Raw genomic sequence first — 16,787 nt, forward strand, 5'->3', positions numbered from 1 at the left:
TTTCATGACACATTTGATTGTAATACAGCTGCATATTTAGTTTTCAAAAGGTCAGTGCAGAATTGTCCCTCTCTCACAATTACCAGGCTCATAGACCCCATAAAATTAAAAGCTTTCTAGTAACTCTGTAATCTCTGGGCTGAATGACTCATGCTTCCAGCCACTAAAGATGAACGTGGCCATCAGTAGAAAATCATTATAGCAGGGTGAGAGGGACACCCTCTACATACTCAACCCAATTCCTGGGGTAAAATGGAGCCAGAAATCACAAGCCTGTTCTTTTTGTTGCAATGGATCAACATTGCAGAACAACACAGATCGATTTCATATTCAACGCTGCAAAACTAGCAATATATCTAATATCTCTAGGATGAATAGCTCCTGTTGTTTCTTTGTGGGTTTCTCATTTCTGCCTGTTTCTGAGGTGAGCAAGACACTTGCCAGGTTTCCTCGCAATAAGGTTTAAATCGTCCTTGTGCTGCACCTGATTGACCTGCAACCCAGAGAAGACCAGCGTGTTATCTAAGGTGAGTTTGCTAAAGGCAGGTCTTTCACTGCACCTGTGCATGACTACTTGTGATCTGCTTCGTCCAATAGAAGCCAATCCAGAGTGAATTTATCTTCTAAATGTATGGGAAACCCATGAATATAAGAAGCATGCATGAAGTCAGAAAACGCCATGAGAACTGCTCCAAGAGAACTCCCTCAAATGTCAGATATATTCCTTTAACGCTGTAGAGATACATTTAGTGTTTGTGACTCGTGCGGGGCTCCCACCCCAGCGGGCTGGAGGAAGCTGGATGCCAAACCAGACAAACCCCGGCATGGGGATGGTGAAGCCGTCATTACAGCCGGCTGCTGCTTCTGCCTCTGCCGGGGAGCTGAGTTAGTCTGAACGGCAGACAAGTGTCTCCATCCCCTCCTCCCATGGCGATTTCTCTTCATTGCAAGCTGACAGCCTGCAGAGCCCATAAAGATATGGCATGATCATCTGAGTAAAGTGGCTGGGGTACGTGATTTGCTAAATGGCCTATTGGAGCTCTGGTGGAGAAACAACTGACCAGGCACGGTCGGTATCTCTGTCCCTTTGCAGCCAGGCCCAGGAAAGCACAGTAATATGGGAAAGAAAATGAAATCCATCCTCTGCAGCGAGCCTTACAACAGGGACCTTCCTTTGCCTTCAGTGTCTTTTACTCCCACCTTGGGGAGGGATCATCATTTATCCGTGTGCAAAACCAACCTAGTCAGTGGACTTGGTGTCTCAAGCAGCATCATCACCAAAAAGAGAATATTCCTAAATTCTTAAAATGTCCTAGCCAAATTGGAAGTCCGTCCTAGTCTTACTACTTATTTTTTTAGGTTTTTTTTTTTAATAAAGAGGAGCAAATATCAGTGGACAATTCCTCCTTAGAGAGGATGTAGTCCTTTGGGAAAACATGGGTAAAATCAACAGAAATACAATAAAACGTTCAATTTTCCCATTGCAGCTGAATGGTGAAAATCCAGATCTCAGGAGAATATTTGGATTGTTAAATTATTTATATGGATATGACAGCGATGTTGATTTTAAAGTCCTTTGTAGTCAAATTTAAATAGAAATTTGTCTCTATTTCACGATGAGTGTTTATTTTTCCCCACTTTTGAGCAGTTCTGCTGAATATCTTAATCATTTTTAAATCAAATAATGCTGTTCAGACCTTGTGAGCTAGAATTAAGCACTCATCAATCTTTACTAAATTTCAGTTACAGGTTTTAGAAACAGCTGTCTCCAGTCCCAGTCCACATAATCCAGCCTTCAGTGCATGTTGCAAGTTTTCTACATGCCTCCTCGGATTTAAAATGAGCAGACAGTTCTCCAAGCAAGTGAAGGCCTCGACTGAGAGAAACATTGCTGGGGAAAAAAAAAAATATCTACTTTCTTTGTATCTGACAAGTCACAGAAAACAAAGCAAGCATCTATCAATACATTTGTTTATCTCCTTTATTTTTCCATTGTTCCATCATCCCTGCAGGATGTTTTCCTCAGCTGGAGGTCACCTGTTCTCTCACTCTCGCAAGCCAGCTCTGGCTGCTGCTTGCTCTAATGACCTGCAGCCCCAGGACACGTTCCCAGATGGTCTCAGTCAGACATGGGCCAAGGCACCCCCGCACAGCACAAGGCAAGTCGCTGCAGCAACACGAGGGATGTGCCCATCTGCAAAAGCGGAGGTGCGCACGCAGTGCCTAGCGGTTACGTGACCGCACTGACACACAGGCACTACTGCTTTAGGCTGATGTGCAATAGAAAAGTTTCATATTTTTTCTGGCAAAACAAGACCAAAATCCCCTCCAGTTCATGTATTTCTGTGTTTACAGTATATCTTTTTTAAGGAGGCTGTTTAACTCCTTTTAAAAGTGCAGGCAAAAAATAAACTGAAATATGATTTTGAAAGAAAATGTCATAACACTTCAGCATTTTGTTTCCTTTTTGGTTTCTCCTGCTGAAAACACATACTGAATTTCACAGTATCACAGACTGGTTGGGGTTGGAAGGGACCTCTGGAGATCATCCAGTCCAACCCCCTGCTCAAGCGGGGTCACCTAGGGCAGGTTGCACAGTCTCATCCAGGTGGGTTTTGGATGTCTCCGGAGAAGACGACCCCACAGCCTCCCTGGGCAGCCTGTTCCTGTGCTCTGTCACCCTCAAGGTAAAGAAGTTCTTCCCTCAGATTCAGATGGAACTTCTTGTGTTTCAGTTTGTGCCCGTTGCCCCTGGTCCTGTCACTGGGCACCACTGAACAGAGCCTGGCCCCGTCCTCCTGGCACTCGCCCTGAAGATATTTGTAGCCCTTGGTAAGATCCCCTCTCAGCCTGCTCTTCTCCAGGCTACACAGGCCCAGCTCTCCCAGCCTTTCCCCACAAGGGAGATGCTCCAGTCCCCTGATCATCCTTGTAGCCTCCGCTGGCCCCTCTCCAGCAGTTCCCTGATGACCTTTTCCTCCACAAGCTTCAAGACGACCCCCAGGATGAGCTGTCAGTTTGTCCAATCAATTTGTTTCCCTGGAACTGCAACTGTTCATTACATCTTCCATTTTTTTATTCTTTTTATTGCCAGGCTCTATTAATGAATTTGGTCTACAAAAATTTATAGGAACCCATCTGAGCTATTTCAACTTCACTAGCTAATGCCAGCACACTGCTCCTTTGCTCAGAAGCCTCTTGTTCCATGAATGGAGGAAAACCACATTGGTCTCTCTGGTAGAGTGCCGGACACAGCCCTTCACTTGGCACATGAAATAGATTGGACAGAGTTTGATTAATAAAGATAACTAATTAGAAGCCTGGCCTGAGTCAGCCAAGGCATTTCATATAGATCAGCAAAGAAGCAAAGAGTTGAATTCAATAAAAAATTGGGCTGAAGGAACACAATTTTATATGTCATTGTCTCTGGGTACTGGCTAAAACCTCTTGCATGATGTTATAACAATGATCTTAAAGGTCTTTTCCAACCTAAATGATCTATGATTCTATAAAGACGTCTCGCTGTATTGAATAATAACCTCTTAAGATGATAATAACATCCTTGACAGACATCAAAAATTAAAAACAGGAACATGACTACAGATATTTTAATGCTAAGCAAACAGATAAACGGTAAACATATGCTAACAACAAAGACCAGCTAAGTTCTTCAGTGAGCTATTTTAAGAAATTGTTGATGGAAGATTAAAGGGACTCAGGACACCTCAAGATTGCAGAAGTGGCTTTTCCAAGAATTCCTGTTTGATTGTGGGCAAACCATGCCATTTCTCTGGGCCTTCTTTCATTGTGGATAAAATAGAGGCAATAAGACTTCCTTTGTATGCCTTGTCGTTAGATTTTAGCCTCTTCAGAATAAGCATCGTGTCATTTCATAAAGATACACGTCTGGCACAACTAAATTGTAGCTTGGTTCAGCGCTGTGGTGCTCCAGCAGCAGCAATTAGTCACTTAAATAAAACTAGATGGTTTTGATTTCAAAATGTTGGAAATGCTTTCTAGGACAGAACAACCTACAGCTGCAGGAAAGGTGGTTTAATTATTGAAGAACTTTCTGACACTAAATCCTTTATACTCTCAGAAGCTGGGAATATCCTGCCTCTGGGTCACTGACCGTAAGGATACTCTCAGGCTGGCAAACTAGTAACGGGGCGATGACTGCGTTTGGTTTGTACCTTCTGTTTCTCATTGCACAGTCACAATAATTAGACTGCGCCTTTCCTCCGGTTCTTTTAGCCATGCTTACTGAAAAGGCTGAAGGCTCCTGGCTGTGACGGTCACGCTGCAGCTCTGCAGCGCTGTGCTTGTGATGCTGAGCTGGCGGTGGGACGGGACGCCCCCTCTGCACCCACCGGCACCTGTGCTCTCTCCTGCTGACCGTGTAATGCTGCTGTCTTGTTTGAAACTTCAGCATCTGGGTTTCACCTGACATAATTTCAGGCAAGGGGAATGGCTGAGACTAGCCAGGCACTGTGCCTGTTGGCGCTGACCCACACTGGACAAGTTTATTTTCCATTGCCTCCAGTGGAGATTGTTCTGAACGTCCGCCTCATATTTGTCACTCTTGGCCCCTTATTAATTATAACACGGATGTTGCTAAGATATGCCTGAGATTTTTAATAACTTTTTAAGTAAGGACAGCAAACAATCTCCGAGTGGGGCCCCTGGAAGAGGTGAGAAATACAGGACGTGATCCCTTGAGCATGTGTGTTTGTGACTGTGTTTGTGTACCTTCCTGCCTGTCCCCGTCCAAACTCTTGTCTTATGAAACCAAACGTTCAGCAGCACGCAGTTCAACAGGCTAAATTTTTTCAGCATTAAGCAGTGTCACCATTGAGAAAGTTAATACTTTGGGAGATGGTTACCAGATCTCCTCTGTGCGCCAGAATCACTGAGCTGCTGGTGGCTCGGTGGCTTTTCAGACATGAGCCAACAGGGCTCAACTAGACCTGATACAAACCAAATAACCACATAGCCAAAACATGCCATCACTGTTGTCAAAGTTGTTCTCTGCTGTCAGCCTGACCCAAGCAGCAATGCTCAACAGAGAATGAAGGTTCTGTTTCTCAGGGAGCTGATAAAATCTCGTTGCTGTTGCCCCTGTGCTCCTGTGGCCTGACTGCATTTTCCATTTCATGCTCAAGCAGGTGCCTGTGCCTTCCAGAGCTGTCAAACGTGGCAGATTTCAAACAGTGAAACTCACTTTAAAAATTATCAGCCTCATATGTGCTGATACAGGGCTGTACCAGTTGCCATTACTTTATCCATCCTAATTTTGGCCATTGGAAGGGTGCCTCTGCATGGCTCCCTCGAGAGACTATTTCATGCGCTAACAGATGTCAGCATTGACTAGCTTTGCTGAGAGTCATCTGAATTATGCTTGTCTGATGTCCCAGCCTAAGGTTTTCACTTTTCCCAGTCTCCTTACACTTCTCTTTCAGCTGCTTGACCTGAATGACATTTATGAGTTTCCCTATTTTCCACTGCAGGAAGATCTGCTCAACTTTAGTAAAAGGCCATGGACTTTGGATATTATGAACATAGATGTGACAATGCCTGCTGATGAAAAACGTGGGATCCACATAGCAACCACGATGATGGAGTCAGTCCAGAGATGCTGACTTCTTCCGTCACAGATCTGCAGTGTGTTCATGCTATAATAGTTGATGTTTCCACAAGAGAAACAGAAACTTGGGCATTGGAGGACAGAAACTAAGCTAACTTTAAAATCAGCAAAGGAGCCATTTGTTTTCAGTGACCTAAATCTATTTGCTAATTATAAACACCAGGGTAAATAAGTAAGCAAATGAGTGAGGCCATTCAATGCCATGCTGCAGAAGGTGGGCATTTCCCCCTTTTTCTTACATTAACTCTGTATTCCCATTTCTCTCTCATTAATGTTAGCCTTGGCACTACATTATATGCTCTAATTACCTGCAGATTTTGGCCTACAGTTCATTTTTGCACTATAATTAGTACAACATTCATAAGAGGCCCAAATCTGATGATTAGGAGAGTGCTTGGAAGTGCTCGCTTACATTAGAAATGCACAGCATCACATTAAGAGTGGTTTATAACCACCCACAGATGGGATAGCTCATAATAGACATTGTTTTTTAAGTAAGGTGTTTCAATCACCAAAGTACAAGCAGGATCAATTAAGGATATTCAGATGGAAGATAATGAATGTTGTTTTTTTTTTATAAATGGAGGTCTCACAACTGGCATAATTAGATCTTTCATCTGCTAGGAAAAAAACACAAGTCATTTGTCAAAGCTGTGGAATGAAATAGTGGCAAAAACATTTGGAGCTGTTTCCTTGTGCAATGGAGACGCCACAACTTCCAACTGTATTGCAGCCCAGCAGCCATGAGCCCCCAGTGACTTTTGCTCATCAGGCTTCAAGCACGTGCTGCAGTGTTAGAATTGCAGCTATCTGGGGAACGGGTGGCTTTGCTGCGGCAAAATATCCTGTGAAAATTGACAATTGCACTTTGTTGAAATCTTCTGGCAAAAAATTCTTCATCATTTCATGTGTCTACAAAGCAAAACTTCTTTGTATCAAAACAAAACTTTCTATAAAGAATTAGGTGCTTTATAATGGAAGTCTAGCATATGCACATTGTTAATATCAGTCACTAGTTTCAGTTCCTTTCGGAATAGCAAACTATCACAAACTCCCTCACAGCATCTGGGGCTCACTCATGTTCCTTCCTACACTGCAGCCTGCTGCTAAGTTTTCTGGTCACCAGGGTACATACCACGCTTTCCTGCCTTTTGTAGGGCCAGTTCACACACATGCCCATGCAATGCCTATGGCTTTGTATCCTGGTAATTCTGGGTATTCTTGACAGTGGTGGTGTGAAGCTGGACATGTCTTAAGGCACCTAATGGTAGGGTCTGGAATTTGTATTTTCTGGTAATGGAACCATGGCACAAAATTTAAAACCCCAAAACCAGTATTAAGATCAAAATTAATAATAAAGATCCATGTTGGTGCCTTTAACATGTCACCTAGTGTCTACGTTGGTTTAGGTTAAGTTGTAGTAACTCTTACTAACTTAATGTAAAGCTTCTTCGGCTCCAGTAGCTGCTGCCTTCTCTCAGCTATCCATCCCGGCCCTGGGGAAGGACACGTCGGACAGCAAACACCACCTTTCACCATGTTGTGTTGAATGGGAGTTGCCACTCCTCTTTCCTTCTTCCTTAAGGTTTTCCAATCAATATTTCTAGGCGTTTACTAGCACGCTCCTGACTTCAGACTGTTTCTCTCTTACAGCCCACTGGGTATGAATTTGTAGAAGTTTATACGTCGTATTATGAAAAATATTAACATGGCAAACTTTTAAGCTGTGCTCATAACTAGTCCTATTTTGTAAGCATTTTATTAGGATTAAATGTCATACTACAGATGGTGACATTGGAAGTCGGTGCTTAATTTGAGTAAAATCTCCGTGTTCCTCTCTGTACAGCCTTGGTTTGGTGAACGCACACCACATTTTCCATCAGTGCGCTGAGGGCAGCAGCCGACCCTCCATGCTCCCCATCCTACTGTGTCCTCCCATATGTCCCCCACTTGCAAACATTAATTCCCTGCATCACTTTCATAGAGTTTCTCCTCGTTTTTAGCTTGGCTAAAGCCGACACCAAAATAAGCCAATAAGTACATATTGCTTGGTGGCTGTGTTTTCATTTCCCTGTTCTCCAGGAAGGATGATGCTTCCTTTGCTCATCCGCCTCCCCTGCCAAGAGCTATTTCACAGCTAGGTTAGATCGTCTTCAGGAGTGTGCTGGGGAGGACAGGAGGTGCCTTTGACAGCTTCTTCATTTCAATATGATTCAGAGGTTGCTAAGTCCCCATTTTTTGTTAGCTATATCCCCAAACATCCTGTGATGGTAGCCTGTTATGTGACTTCAGCATTTCCAATCTCAACAGGAGTAGTTCCTGGACATCTGCTAGCGAGGATCTCACACAAGTGATGCCAGCTACGGCTCCCCCCGCCCAGGCTCAGGCACCCTCTGAGCTTCTCTGTGCAAGAAAGACCTAGGGAAAAAATTTTCTCGTCTGAGCATCATAGCGAGCAGAACCTTGCCTCTTCTGAAGATGTCCAAAAGAAAAAAGTTAAGCTCGATCTGCCCATTTGAATACACTACATCCAAGGATGCTTCTCCAAGTGTCAGTAGAGGCAAAAACCTGAAGAACAAAGCATAGCTGCAAACATTTTCTAATTTGGAGAGTTTGAGGGAGATCTGAGAAACTAGGGAGCAGAATCAAAGCAGATATTTATTCTCTGCTGGGTTTCATAAAGTGAAAGGAGCCCTAGGGCATCCCTTTTGAGACCTTCTGTTACACAAATGCCTTGTAGAATGGAACATGACATTTAAAAGCTGTGTTGATCAATGTATTGATTTTGATCATAGGAGGATGTAACTAGTACAGTCAAAATATCTGGCAATCATCTTGGAGAAAGGTACACAATAATCGCTCATAAAGTCATATTCCTTCCCCTGCTGACACAATTAAGTTTTCGGTTTCCTTGCAGAAATACAAGGTGAGGAAATGGGGAAATTAAGCTTCATGTCAAACTAAGCATTTATTCTACTTGATGTAAAGTGAAATGCTGGCAGAAAACAATCCAAAAATGTTTTTTTATGAATCTTAAGTCTTTGGATTGACTCAGCCAAGTTTGAGCCCTTTAAGCATATGTGAAGCTCTGGAGTTTGTTGGAATGGGTCTGTGGAATAAATATTTTCATTGGCATTCAAGTCACATATCATAGTTACACCTGCAAATGACAGAGAATCACCGTAACAGTATGTGGTACCTAAATCTGAATGCTAACTGTCAAGACAGATCATAAATATACTTGTCATTGGCATAAATATACTTGTCATTGGTGCTGCGGCAATAGTCATTGCAAGTTTTAAACATGTTACAGAATCAGAATCAGAGACTGATTTGCTTCAGATGGAACAGATAAGCCCAAAGTCACCAAATCTTGTGGGAAATTCTGTTCTGCAAGATCAGCTTTTTCAAAGTCTCATCACTTCTTTGCGCAGGTACACCCATTCTGCGCAGCACAAGTAGCTCAGAGCGCACAGGGCCCCCAGCACAGGTGCCTGGGAAGAAGAGTGGATGGTCCCAGCAAACCTCAGGTGCAAAGTCTCCCTTCGATCCACAAATGGAACTTGTGTCTACATGAGGATGATTATTAGCTTACTGAAGGAATTACTTCATAGTCTACCCAGCACAAGAAATATCAATATCTTATTTAAACAAAGAATGTTTAAAATGTAAAACCAAAACCAGACATAAAGTAAGCAAAACCCCATCTGTGGTTTTCCTCAGTTTATGCTGGTTTAGGTCCTTCAGCCTGAGCCAAGGAGGTTGTATCGGTCAGGTTTCCAGGGTGGGACCTTGTCCATGTCCCATGTCCTTGCAGTGTTTTCCCTGAAGGCTCCTGCTTACCTGGCTCTGCTCTGCCCCGTCTTTGTCACTAAGGGCACCTCGGAGGCTGCTACTGCCCGAGGGATTGCCAGACAGAAGGAGGATGTTTCAAGAGAAAACGCTGTGCTGGCAGTCAAACGTAGCTATGAAAACATGCTGGAACATTCAGATAAGGACTTAAACTTTTTCCGAGAGATCAGATTGTGCCTTTTTGCACTTTTTGCTGCCACAGTGAGAATATCTGCACGTGCTGCCTTGGAGGTTGATTCCTTCAGGCAGAGCTGTTTTTCCTGAGCCAGGCTAACCACAGAGATGATTTCTTTCCCCTCGCACAGAATTAACCTCTTACTGGTGGCCCCAGCCCTTCAGCCCATGGACCTGACATTCAGAGCACCCCAGTCCTATGCTGTACAGCAGCTCAGAAGCATCACTGAACCCACCGCACTGCAGCTTTTCTGAGCCTCGGCATAAGCTGGTGGAACACCACCCTCCGTGCCTCTGTGTTTGTATCTGTCTGTAAGTACTTTATTTGCATATACCTGCTGTTAACACCGGCGACTTTTGCTATTTTGTGATTTCTTTTAGTCCTTCTGTAGATATGAGTATCTATCAGGGCTCACAACACTGGCAGACCCTATCCATCCATTGCTTTATACATTGGCTCCAGATTTAAAGGGAAGAAACAAACAAGTTCAGACTTCTGAAGGTTGTGATATCCCCTTCGTCAGTCGCTCCTGGGCCTCTGTATTTTCTGCTTCAGAGGAGATGACAGAGTCTATAAATCTTTGCCCCTTAGCCTCTGCTTTGGTAAACAAATGTTGCTCAGATTTATGTTTGTTGCCCTTCTTGAGGAAAAGCAAAGCAATGATACATGTAGCAAATGGAACAGAAAATTGCTTTTTAGCCCCCAAGTTTCAAATGTGACTGACTTAAGTTCTGGCTCAAGTACAGCAACCACCGGTCCATTCTCTTATGAAATAAACCCAGATTTGTACCTACAATTCTTGGTGTTACAGTGAGGCAGTCTGAGAGGCATTTTGCCCAATAATTTAGCAAAAGATCACACACCTGCATGATTAGCATGATGCTTGCTACAGGTATAAAATGCAACAAGGTTTTGCCCTCTTTTAATGTAAACTCATTTCTGTTTCCTTAAAAATGTGAAGGTGTATTAGCCCTTACAAGAGAAATAAGAAGAGGTGTGCTGGACTTTGCAGACACTTATTATTTTGTCAGTGCTTATCCTAAATCCTTTGCTTGCACTTCTTAGAATGGTCTGACAGTACTAATTATTTTTTAAAGTGAAATTATTTATTCTAGAGCAGAGATTTCTGACTTGGCCACAGTGTATGGTTCTGCACGCTGCGCCTCTAAGCCCTTTGCTTGTGCTAGTAATCACTTGTGATTTATAAGTGAGCAAAAACAAATATTTACCTTTGGGTGTCTAAATTGTGGCACTGGTTTCCATCCAGAACTGTGCTATCTTAAAACTAATACCTGAGAACAGTATTATCTGGGGAGGACATTGCCACACCTTCGGCTTATGAGCACATTTGAGTAGTGTGATTTCAGCGATACGGAGCAATGAAACTAAAAGTTTCCAAACATCCCTTGTGATACTGAGAATATCAACGCTGAGCTCCTGGTGAAATGTTCCTGTTTCAAAGCGAGGTGTGGCCCTGAGAGCTCCGAGTTTCTACACCGGCCGCTCACACTAAAAGAAAAGAACAGAACAGGACAGGACAGAAGATTTTCCCTTCCAATTGAAAATTAGTCTAGTCTAGCCTATTATTTTAGTGTGAAAGATGAAAGGGAGGCATGAGACTGCAAGTGATTGCAGTGTGAGAGAGGGGGGGAGGAAATATTTTGGTTAGATTTGAACATAGGATTAACACAGAGAAAATAAAACCTCATTATTACTTTACAGAGCAAGAAAATAAAGGAGTATGTACTGTTTTGGAGACACTAATAAAATACAGAGTTACGTGTGCTAATGCTGACCTGAAGGAGGAGATGCACCCAGCCTATCCCTCTCTATGTTCTACTATTCTCTAAACAAAAATACACAAATGCAATTAAACTGCCAAGAGAGAAGGGACCTTGGGGCTTGGAGGGTTTGAGAGACAGCGTGACGAGAGCTGAATATACCTGTCACAGAGGTCAGTACACCAATTTTCATGATGTATGTCTTGTTGACTCTTAAGCTTGCAGCTGGGTGAGCTGACTTGAAACCTCTGGGCAGAGTACGCAGCAGTAAAATAAGGGTAAAACAAATGAAAGAGCCTCAGAGCTCGCTGCTGTCTCTCCCTTACAATTCACCGACATGGAAAGGCAGAAGACTGTGAGGGACTTGGGATGCTGAAGACACTGGCCACAGATGGCAGCTCCTCCTGCCACCTTGTCAAACCAGCCAACCTGGACTTTCTCGTTTCCTCTGGAAGCCACGGAGCAACCAGCCCCCAGGATCCCTCAGTAATTACTTGCATGGTGATGGGAAGGATTAGAAGGAGACAGATGATCACAAAACTCACAGTTTTCAGTGGAAAACCACACCAATTATGTCAGGGAAATACAAGATTTTTAGGATCAGACACCCTAAAACGACAAGCAATTTTTTCGATCACGGTCATTCACGTAACAGGCAGCTCACCTCCTCGGTTCACCCCAGACCATTTACTATTGCAACATCACGATCTCCACACCGAGCTTGCAGCCAAACCTCTCAGTGTTTCCCCTAACAGTGTGGCAGAGGACTCTAGGATGGGTTACCTGGAAAAGAAGCCTTATTTAGCAAGCACAGACGGCGATTGTGCTGACCCTGAGCAGTCAGGAAATTACTTTCAAACAGGCTGACAGAGCTGGTGGCTCCAGGTAGACTCATCACCTCATATACCACCTGAAAAAGCAATCCAGTTACCAACATGAAAGTTATTTCAGCTGACTATATTGGTGCAAAGAGTGTTTTTCTTGCTAAGCTTTACAGCTCTGGAGTGATTGAAAAGCACTAAGCAAGATCTTACAGCGATTAATAACAGTCTGAAAAACACGGTTTCAGCTACACAGCTTGGTAATATACTGCCACTTAACTCTGGTGGGAATTCCCAAACTGGCTGTGAGCACGCCACGAGGACACAAACCCAGGACATTGCAGTACTGAGAGCTCAGACTATTTAGGAGGATGCATGGCTCAACAAAAGAGCCATTTTAAAAAAATGAGGCTGTCGTGGCTGAGAAATAAAATATGGAGAGAGGCTGTCTATTGAGATCATCTAGCATATAGGCATTAGGTTTGCAAAAACTGAAGCTGAGAAAAAAAATGTATCGGGAGACCCCAAAATAGATGCGGATTTCTGCCTGGGATATGGGCATGCCCTGAGTACACGTATAGCAAGAGAACATCGCAGCCGAGGCACAAAAACATGTGACACTTTTAATAAGTTAAATGGGGATTTCTGGGCAGGGATTCCCCAGTTCTTGTGAAAAAAAAAAATCTCTATCTTGCTTTTATTTTTTTTTTTTTATTTTTAATTTGTCCCAGACCAACTAAGCTTCTGGCTTTCTTTTTATGGGAGAGGCGACGCAAGATTTCTCTCCTGCAGTAAGAACTGATGACACCGATTACCAGAATTATCCTTTCATTCTGAATAGGCTAAGAAATGCTAATTTCTCCCAGCCATTTCATACAGCTGCTGTGCCTGGAGTGTGATAATTCTGTTGCACAGATAAAACTGTGTTGCTATCAGAGTAAAAGATCAGAGAAATTAAGAACACACTAATCTAGTTGCTGTCTCAGAGAGGCTTTAGGAAGTCTTCCGTGTATTTTGGCAGCGCTTTATCTGCGCTACTGAGTCTCCAGCTGCCAAGGTCTGAACTCCTAGCTGTTCAACAGGCTTTCCTGTGTTTGGCCAAAACAAAGGGTGTGTTCCAGGGGCTAAACACAACCTCATTAAATAAACTTGGGCGGTGAGGCTGCCGTGGCAGCATTACTGAACATGTTCCCAGTATGCGCCTTCATGAATTCAGCATGTCACAGCCGCTTTGTCTAGCCAGTTCTGAATTGCTCGGTTTCATCTTCTCCAGCTGTAAATCATGTTGCTTAATTAGTCTTAATTAAGTGTTGTGGGCATCTCTTGAGCTCAGTTATCTCTTTATTTAATTACAGTAACACACCATATAATGTTCTCTGTTTGATGGGATGTTTTGCACAATAGTTTAATCCAAAAACTGAAAGAAATAATTAGTTCTGAGAATACGTCTCTAAACGGATGGCCAAGTAAACTGCATGTTTGTCACAAATGTCTGGACTTGTTAGTCATCGTAATCTATTGCTCATATTATATACACAGAATCAGCGCGTTGCCTGGTTCCATGGCGCTCAGATCTCTGTAGGTTCTTCTGACGTAGGAATCAGACTAAAGTTAAATAGAGATATTTGGCATGTGTCAATTGAAAGGCTTGGCCACAGCCCAGGCGATTTACAGGTTCACTCTTGTTCCATAAACATTTACTTCCCTCTCCACATCCCCAGCCATGGTCTGTGGCCCGAGCCCTCTCTCAGAAGGGACTGATTATCCAGGGAAATCTGGGACACCAGCATGAACTCGTGCTGGAGCAGAACCAGTGCAATGAAGGACCACCGCTCCTGGAAAAGCATCCCAGTGTTTGCAGTGGCTTCAGGGCAACAGGTCGTTTCCTTCCCTACCCCTGCCTGTGGACCTTTACAGGGCCATACCATTTTCTTTTCTTGACAGAGCCCAGAGCTGCTGACCTCCCCCTTTTCTTTGCCAAAAAGAAGCTGGGTCAGCAAAGAAATGAATATCACAGCAAAACTCTTGCAGCCAGGACAAAGGTGAGCAAAGGCAGGGGACTCCCCTGAGCAGACTGTAGCCCCTGAGCTCCCGGGGCACTGTGGCCCTGACGCTGCTGCTCCGCTGGGCTCTGCTCTGCTCGTCAATGTGACCTGTGGCACCCATTGCCGTCATGCTTTTCGTTCTTTGCTGCGCATTGCTGTCATTCCTTCAGCAATACAAATGGAGGGGACCACAGCGTGAGCTGCACGGGCAAGCAGGCAAGGTATGCAACCCCTGAGCACTGATGGTTTAAGACGAGCACTTTCTCTCCATCCACCCACCCACCCACCCAGAGATATACACCCCGTCAAATACACTTTACCGTTAAAGTACAATATTTGCTAAAGAAAAGCATGCAGAGCCTGACTGGTTTGCTATCAAAATCTCCATGAACTTTCTGCTTCTTCTTGAACCAAGCAGGGAGGTTTAGGTGCATCAGCAATCTCTCCACGTGCAGGACACTTGGGTTTTGCGGATTAGGAGGCTGATGAGAATGTGATGATCCTTGGAGACTCAGAAATAAGTACTGAGGGGGAATTACTCCAAAGCAGCCTGCAGCTTTCATTCATACTTCAGGAATCGGCTTCATCCAAAGGGGGACAAAATCCAGCTGGCCCAAGGCCCTTACAAGCATAAAAGCTGGTTTTCCGGTACATATGGCAGTACCATTCAAAGAGCTATGACAATGATACTGTTTATAGCTCTGAAAATGGCGCTGCCATCTGCACCATGGTGCAGCGGCTCTCATCCCCAGGACGTGACTCTGCAGCAGGACCCATCCTGTGCCCTGCTCTTCTACGGGCTCAAGTGTCCTGCTAAAACACATAGAATCATAGAATCACCGAATCATTTAGGTTGGAAAAGACCTTTAAGATCATCAAGTCCAACTGTAAACCTAACACTGCCAAGTCCACCAAACCAGCGCAACTCCTGGGTCGTTAGTTGAAATAAATGAGAATGGAGACGTGATTTCAGTTGAGAAATCCCTGCCATCTTTATGAAAAGCACCCTTGGAGTTCCCGTTGTAGTCGTCTGGAGGAAAAGCCAAGGAGGTGCTGGCTGCACAGTCTTCTGCTGCTGTTGCTACAGTTGGCAGTCGGGGAAGCAGCAGCCCCCTGCACGCTATTCCGTGTGAATTCTAAAGAGTCTGGTGCAGTGGTCAAGTGGAATACAGCGACAAACACATGTGCACACACACACACACGTGCAGTTTCCTCTTTTACCCTGCAGTTTAACAGGAAAAAAAAGGGAAAGCCTTCCTCTCTCTCCTGATTCCTTCCATAAAGTGGCATATTTTCTTTCCTTCACTTTTGATTAAAGTCAAGACGTTGTGGTGGAAGTGTACTGCACCCCCCTCCCGAAGCAGTTAGTAAATGTTGCACAGCATTGGATGTTAATTTCTCCTGGAGAACAAGCACATGACATTCACAGGGCATGATGTGCGTGCTGCACCTACTGAGCAAATTGCCAGATATCCACTTTCCAATTAATCCCAGTGCGCCGCTTGCAATGAAGCATTGATAATTATGATTGCCCTTTCCAGCTTGAAGCCAGTTCTAGGCTGGGTATTTCTAGTTGCTCTTTGACAGCAGTCTTCAAAATTGAAGGGTTTATGCTTTGAAAAATTGTGCAGTCCCTCATTTGTGTTGCTGAAACATCTTTCCAAGACCACTGTTGTGTGACTACAGCCATAACTCCCACCAGAGATTATCCTTATCACACTAATGCACTGTTAAAGTAGGAAGAAAGAGAAAAAGGAGCTTTTCCTTCTCCTTGGCAGTGGCATCCTACCTGCAGTCTCCAAGGATGGTTGTGGGAAAAGGTTTGTGTTACAAGCTGAAAATACTTTTTCTGATATCTAGCATTTAAATCAGCTGTGTTCCTACGACGGGCGCTGACAGCTTTCCTCTCGGTGCTTTTAAGCCTCAGAAAAAAAGAAAAAAAAAAAAAACAAAACAAAAAACCCAAACCAGCAGGATCTCAAATAACTTTTCTGCAGCCTCACTGGGTATCTCATCAATAACAACAGTGACACAATCAACTGGGCGACAGAAACAAGGACAAAAAGAGAAGCACAAGAACGAGAGGCAGTTTTACCCCCCAGTTCCATCTCTAGCCCAGGCTAAACGGGCCCAGAGCTGATACAACCTGTATCAGGGGGTGACAGTGGCTCATAGGGTTGGCCCGAGGACTACTGCCACGCTCTGACAGGGCTCCCTGTGCCATGGCCATGAGGAGGAAAGCCAAAGTGCTCGCCAGCTGGGACAGCCCTCTGGGTATTGGCTTGGGCTTTCAGGCCGGCTGGGATGGACATGATGCTCCAGCACAGCTCTGAGGCCGGTCCTACGTCAGCCCTGGGGACTGACCAGAGGACCCCACGGCCTCATTCATTGCATTAGCAGCAGCTGCTTGCCCTCCCTAAGCTCGGCGTCCTCACCCAGAGAGCACAGCCCCACCAGTACATTGTTTAC

At 44.2% G+C, this 16,787-nt stretch overlaps 1 protein-coding gene and 1 long non-coding RNA gene across 6 annotated transcripts in view; one reads left to right on the plus strand and one right to left on the minus strand.

The window, feature by feature from the left end:
• HTR4 (5-hydroxytryptamine receptor 4) overlaps nucleotides 1–16,787 on the minus strand; it is a 150,146-nt gene that overhangs the window by 18,457 nt on the left and 114,902 nt on the right. Inside the window, exon 8 of one of the 5 annotated variants that reach the window (XM_080398100.1) lies at nucleotides 518–1,891. The exons of the other annotated variants lie outside the window; for them this stretch is intronic. Within the exon in view, the coding sequence (XP_080254226.1) occupies nucleotides 1,753–1,891 (139 nt within the window). The 3' untranslated portion in view covers nucleotides 518–1,752. Of the gene's footprint in view, nucleotides 1–517; nucleotides 1,892–16,787 lie in introns of those variants that run through there. 5 annotated transcript variants of the gene reach the window in all.
• LOC308068103 lies at nucleotides 416–2,861 on the plus strand. Its single transcript, XR_013929859.1, has 2 exons — nucleotides 416–527; nucleotides 1,744–2,861. It is a non-coding gene; the product is annotated as an uncharacterized lncRNA (long non-coding RNA).

This window comes from Falco punctatus, assembly GCF_963210335.1.
Source record: "Falco punctatus genome assembly, chromosome: 8".
NCBI classification, from domain to species: domain Eukaryota; kingdom Metazoa; phylum Chordata; class Aves; order Falconiformes; family Falconidae; genus Falco; species Falco punctatus.